The sequence below is a fragment of the Chelonoidis abingdonii genome, chromosome 8, assembly GCF_003597395.2.
Source record: "Chelonoidis abingdonii isolate Lonesome George chromosome 8, CheloAbing_2.0, whole genome shotgun sequence".
Taxonomy (NCBI): domain Eukaryota; kingdom Metazoa; phylum Chordata; order Testudines; family Testudinidae; genus Chelonoidis; species Chelonoidis abingdonii.
The window spans coordinates 105,712,631-105,719,023 of NC_133776.1; the positions used below are offsets into that span (position 1 = coordinate 105,712,631).

At 61.0% G+C, this 6,393-nt stretch overlaps 1 protein-coding gene and 1 long non-coding RNA gene across 2 annotated transcripts in view; one reads left to right on the forward strand and one right to left on the reverse strand.

Moving 5' to 3' along the window:
* Positions 1 to 6,393, forward strand: part of LOC116833383 (uncharacterized) — a 47,441-nt gene that overhangs the window by 20,613 nt on the left and 20,435 nt on the right. The window lies entirely within an intron of this gene.
* On the reverse strand, positions 1,154 to 3,749 carry C8HXorf65 (chromosome 8 CXorf65 homolog; the record flags this gene model as incomplete). The annotated part of the gene is made up of 3 exons (XM_032794950.2): positions 1,154 to 2,138; positions 2,904 to 2,972; positions 3,416 to 3,749. Coding segments are annotated over 3 exons (726 nt in total), but the record flags the coding sequence as incomplete, so codon positions are not given.

Sequence of the window (6,393 nt, forward strand, 5' to 3'; positions counted from 1 at the left end):
CCCCCCGCTCCAGCTCACCCTTGGTCTGAGCACGAGCACCCTGAGCACGCTGTCGCTGCTTCACTTCTCCTGCCTCCCAGGCTTGTGACGCCAATCAGCTTAGGAGGCGGGAGAGGTGAAGTGGCCACGGCGTACTCGGGGAGGAGGCGGGACAGGGGTGAGCTGGGGCAGGGAGTTCCCCTGCGTGCCGCGCCCCCCACCCTTACTTGCTGCAGGCAGCCCTCCCTGTGCTCCCCTGGTCCAGCTCCCTGCGCCTAAATGCCGGCGGCAACCAGGGCAGCCAAAGATCCGGCTGCCGCGGTCACTGCCGAAGAAAATGGCGCCCCTCAGATCCCAGCCCCCTAAGCTACTGTCTAGGTTGCCTGGATGTGCAGGGCCGGCGGTGATTGCTATCAAGTATTTCTAATGGCCAGAAGACACGATGGGGAGGGCTCTGAGTTATGACAGAGAATTTGTTCCCAGGTTCCTGGCTGCTGGGCCTCACCCACATGCCCAGGGTCAAGCTGATCACCATTTCCCCCCAGAGACTCGAGGGAGGAAGGGGGGTTGCACTTTCCACTCCAGTGTGGGGCATGGGCCACTTGCTTGTTTGAACTGGTGTAAGTGGCAGAGTCTGTAACTTTTAACTCTGACATCAGTAAGTCAGCCAGAGGTTATGGGTCTGTTACGGGAGTGGGTGGGGGAGGTCTGTGGCCTGCGATGTGCAGGTCAGACTAGATGGTCACGCTGGTCCCTTCTGGCCCGAAAGTCCAAGAGATGATATGGACTGGGCCCTCCGGCCCAGTGACCCCCTCCCCAGGCTGGCTGCTTCCTTTGGAGGTTCTGAGCTGCTGCCTACGGGCCCCTCTGCTCTGCGCAGAACCACCAATCAGGAGGCTCCCTGGTGACATCAGCCTTAAAAATATGGGATTGTCTCAAAATGTGAAATGGGCCAGACAGAAAATAGTGGCGAAATGCTGCTCCTCTCCCTTCAGCCGCGGCTCTCCTGGGACCCAGGGCACAGCGTGGAGCTGCCTGAGGGCCTCCCTGCATGCACTTGGAGGGTGCAGCCTGATGGGCCAGGCTGGATTCCCAGGGCCTGGGGCAGGCCAGCCAGGTAGGACTGAGCCGGATTCCCCGGGCCCCTCTGAATCTCAGTGAATCCCAGAGCCTCTGCAAGGAAAGTGCCACCACGCTTTTATTTCAGCCTCAGCGATGTTTCTCCTTCTTGCTGGCCTCTGGTTTGATTTTGGGGGATGGTCCTGCTTTTCGTGGGGCACCCTCTTCATCGGCAGCTCCAGCTGCCCCCTGACCAGGCCTCCCCATGAGCTTTCCCTGGACAGAGAGGGCAGATGGGGTTATGGGGAGGGAATTTGGAAGTAGTGTTGTCTGCAGTGCTGGGGCTACCCCCGCCCCCCAGGGCTGCAGGCCCTGACTGCTGTGCAAGACGCAGGATGTTCTGCAGCCTGGAGAATGGGAGAGATGCTAGATGGGAGCCTGGAGCACGTGGGCGGGGGGTATCCTGCGGCAGAAGAGGACACTGGTCCAACCTCCCTGTGACTGACCTCTCCAGTGTGGCTTGCAGGGTTTCTGGGGTGATTGAACTGCCCCTGACTGAGCTGTGGACCCCAAACCCTACATGAGCCCTAATCTGACCCAACCCCCTACCTCCCAGAGAAGCAGCTGGGTAGGGAATGCTCCGCACTGCCCCTTCCAGTAGCCTGGGATTCAAAGAGAGCATGAGCCAGCAGGGTCCTGCGCCCACTGGGCAGGCTTGAGGTGCTGCTTTTGGGCTAGAGGAGTTCTGGCTGGGAGCATGGGAGGGGAAAAGGGAAGCTAGTGTCTCTGGCTTTTGGTCCCCACCCTAACTCTGGGAGTCTCTGAGCTTCTGGACGCTCCCTCCTTTCTGGCACTCCCTGAGCCGCTTCCTCCCCTCACACGTACTTCCCTAGAGACCAGAGCAGAGAGGGCCAAGTCCCCTCTGCCAGAACCAGGGAGTGGGCAGCCAGCAGAGCAGGCCAGGGGCATGGAGCTCACTGAGGTCTGAGAGGGCACAATGGAAATCAGCGACTCCATGGTCTGGATCTTCTTCCCATCCTGGGCCTTCAGCAGCTTGAGACGGCTCTTTTCCAGAAACTCGCACTGAGTGTGCAAGGCATCTGCGGAGAGGGGACAGGTTGGCGGGGCTCAAAGGAATGGCATCTCTCCGGCTGCAGGGGACCTAGCCTCTCTGACCAGGCGAGACCCCTTCCTCCCCAGGCCCCTGCAGCGCTAGCACTGGCTAGCGGGACTGTGGCTAGGGCAGGTTGCCCAGGTGAGGTGGAGGCAGATTCTCAAAAGCAGTCTGTAAATTAGTGGCAGGCCCCAAACCGCAGGTGTTTGGGGTGGGCAGTTCTGGGAGCTCACGTCTTGTACCCAAGCAATGGCATGATGTTGTCAAGGAAAGTAGAGGCTTGAAATCAGGAGATGCTTCCTCGTGGAGACCGATGCTGGTGCAGGGACATCTGTCAAGGCAAAGGGGGAGCCCCGGCCAGGGGCCATTTATACCTGGACTGGACAAAGCCCTGAATGGGCACCAGGGACCAGCTCTGACATCAGTAACACCTCGATAGCTGCCTGCTGTGGGGAGCCCTGCGCACTGCCAGACCCTGTAGCGGCTGTGGCTCCTTCCCTGAGATCTGGGCTTTGAGAACCCTGTTCCAGAAGCAGCCACCATGTGAGCGCATCTGAGGAAGAGGTGCCATCCTCACCAATAATGCCCCAGTGCTACACCTCCCTCTGTCCCTGCTCTGCACCTCCCAGGCTGCATCCTGCCACACCTCACGACTGCCGGGGTGATGTGCAGCCAAGTCCTTTCTGCAGCTCCCCTGCCTTGGCCTCTGTGTGCTACCCTGAGCATGGGGCAGGGAGCAGCCGGCGCCTACCCAGCAGCTCTGGTTCAGGGTCCTTGAGGATTGGGGTGAAGCCGCGATAGGCGTTTTCCTGTTTGGTCCCTGCAAGAAGGAATCCTCAGCATCAGGTCACGGGTGGAGAAGGTGCCAAGGGCTGGTGTTGCCTGCTCCCCTCGCACCTCAGGGCAGCAGCAGAGTCATCTGTGCTCTGCCCAGGCGCTGAGCTGGCAGGGCAGGGCAGGAAGTCCTGGGCCGATGGGGGTGGGGTGAGGCTGGGGAGGATGCTGGCATGAAGCCTGCTCAGCGCTAGTACCTCTGGGCTGTGGGCATCAGACTCCTGCTCTGGGCCCTTGGGGGTGGGGCAGATGGCATGAGGAGCCCTCCCCGGCAGAGACTGGGCCTCGCTTTGCATAGTGGTGCTTTTAAAGGGATAATTGTCTCCCCCCCAGCCTCTGCCCACCCCCTCCCTGGCCAGCTGAGGTGCTAGAGCTTCAGTGGAGAGGGGCTGTGCTGCTGGGGGCTGCAGGGTGCCCTTGGGAAGGCACCTGGGGCTCCACGCTCCACCCGGCACACGTAATAGGTCCCTCGGGGCGAAAGGAACTTGCTGGCGCTGTCGCTGGGGAGCTTGACCAGGAAGAGCAGCTTGAGGGTGCCCTGTTCGTCGCACAGGTCGATGGTTTCTGGAAGACACCACAAGTCCTGGGAATGAATTGCGCTCCCCCCATCCTCCCTATGGCACAGCCCACGGCGCTGACATCGGGACCTGCCTGCCGCCGAGCTCGCTGGGGCATTCACTTTCCAAATAGAGTCCTGTGAGGCTGGGCAGGGCCAAGCCCTCTGCTGAGCCTGCTCCCGCACCCACCGCGCTGCAGAGACGGGTTACTGGGCTGGGAATCCCGGCTGCCCTGCAGCCCGCTGGGGCACTTCACCTGCCAGACTCCCCTTCCCCTGCATGCTGCAGAATGCTCCCCTGCCTCCCACTCCCAGCTGGTGTCCAGCCATGCTGCTCTCCCCCTCGCACCAGCCTGCCGGCGTCACCTGCAGCCCTGGCCTCACATCTCTGCTGCTAGCCCACCCCCGCAGTCAGTCCTGTTGCCTTTGCCCCACCAGGCCTGCCCCTCCTGAGCCAGTCTCTGCACAGTCCCATAGCACGTGTGAGCCCCTCATCAAAACCGCCTCCTCAGTGACTTTGTGCTTCATGCCCCTGGCTCTAGCTCTGTGCCACTCCAGCTTGGAGCCCAGCCCCGTCCTGCTTGGCCGCTCAGATGTGGGGATGGTGCCACCTTGGGAGGGCATCACGTAGGCTGCTGCCTGACCCCCTCACCCACAGCCCTCTGGACCCATTAGACTCTGCTGTTGTCGACAGGGTATTCCTCTCCTTCTCCCCACAGTGGCTGAGTGCCTCTGCTGCATGGCTCCCCCATGCTCTGCTGCATGTGTCCTGCCCACCCCTTGGTATCTGACATGACTATGCTTACCAGTGCCCTGCCCCCCGGGTCTTGTGCAGAGCTCTCCCCTGGTGGCTCCTGGGGGCTCCCGCCTGGGCCACCTGCTGCAGCTGGATGCTGCTCGACGCCAGCTTGCGCCCTCTTGTCCCTGTCCTGCCCAGCATGTGCCATGGGCCCAGAGCCGTGCTCTCTGGCTCACTAGTTTGGGTCTGCGGGTCTGGCCGTGCTGCCAGCCCGCTCTCGCTCTCTGGCGGGGTCCCGGCGCAGGCCTGGCAGGTCGGGTGCTCACCTGTTCTCCGGAGCCCCACCTTACTCCTCAGGTAGTGCAGCAGCAGGAGGACAGAGCAGCAGGTGTTAGCCAGAAACTGCTGGTTCTCTGGAAGGGACGAGGCAGTGTCTGACCCAGGGCTGGGCTGACCCTAGCCTTAGGGCTATCTCTGGGGGAAATGATGCTGCAGGTGGGAGCTATCTGCAGGCTGCTGCCCCCCGCCTCACTAGGCCCATCCACATGCTGGGGCAAGCGCATGACTCCCAGTGCCCAGCAGCACTAGCCAGTGCAGGCCTCACCAGCCAAACCCCCTGTGGGCTCAGACTGAGCGTGGGGAATCCCCCAGTGCCCATGGTGTGGCCACGCCAGCCCAGCCAGCGGCTCTGTATCTGCCCTCTTGCTGAGCTGGCACCTGGGAATTGTCTCTTAGCCCAGGACAAGCAGTGCCCTGCAGTGCTCCTGCAGCCCAGGCTTGCAAGACTGAGGTGGATCCTTTGGGGCTCTGGAAGCCCAAGAGAGAACCCCAGCGGAGAACTCGGGCTTACCCCCCTGTAGAGCTAACCGGATTCCTGCCCCCTCACCTCACCCCCACCCAGCCTCCCAGTGAAGGCTGCAGCACATCTAACACCCTCTCCCAGCCAGCGCCCAGCAAGGGGCCTCACCTCCGTGTTTGACACAGATGAACATCGTAGTGCCTGGGCCAAGCTACATGAGGCCAGTGGTGGGCTGCAGGGCGCCTCCCCCACCCCTCACATGACCTGCAGCAGGGCTATTGTGAAGTCAGCCACAGACAGAAAGGTCTGGCTACTGGGGCAGGCAGCGGGGAAGGCAGCTTGATGGCCTAGGCTGGAGATGCTGACAGGTGGGCCTCTGGCAAGAGGAGATGGTGATGGCTTTGAGCACAGCTGTGGGCCATCATCTTGGCAGTGTGGTGTACTAAGGATGGGGTTAGAATCGCAAGCAAGCGCTCTGAGAGCTTGTGCTGGGTGTTCCTGGGCCTATTGGCAGACTGGGGCTCTGCAAGGAAGCCTGCATGCTGTGTGTCAGTTTGCAGCAAGCCAGCCTAGAACCAGGTGGGTGGTGTTGTGCCTCTGCCTACAGAGCAGCCTGCTTTGTCTCTCTCTGTTTTCAGGAGCTGCTGGGGAGTGTTCTGCGAGCTGTACAGTAAAGCCAGGTGTCATTGCGCCCTTCCAACAAGAGTGTGTTTATGGTTTTATCTCACTTGACTGTGTGGGCCGTGACCAGAACACGAAGCTCTTCGGTTCCTCACAGCCCAGGGTAGGCAGTGATGTGAGTGCCTGCTGGGCCTCGGCCACTCACCATGGCATACGTGGTTGGGTGACACTCCCAATGGGCCAATGGCAAAGCAGTGAGCAGAGGAGCCAGGCTCTGCGTGCAGCCCAGGAGGAGAGCAGAACACAGGTCAGACACAGGGGAACAGGTCCAGCCAGAGGTATGTGTGACGAACTAGGAATGTTCTTAATGTTTTCTCTGAATACTGTGTTGGTGCCTCAGTGTCCCCTCTGCAGTTCTTAATATCTAGGTGGTGGAATAAGGGTGTGTGATTGCGGCAGAGCAAAGGGCCAGTGCACCTGAATGCCTGACACTCCGTCTCCTAGCAACTGATGTGCCAGCTGAAGGTGTTGGAGACAAAGAGACGGTTGACCTCCTGCCCAGGAAGAGGGCTGAGAGAGAGGAGGGGTGGAGGGGTTGTTAGTTGGAGCTGGCTGGGAAAAGGAGTGCATGGCAGACCTGGGGGTCTGGCTCAACTGACGCCTAGAAAAGGAACCCCAGCCGAGGGGTCTGG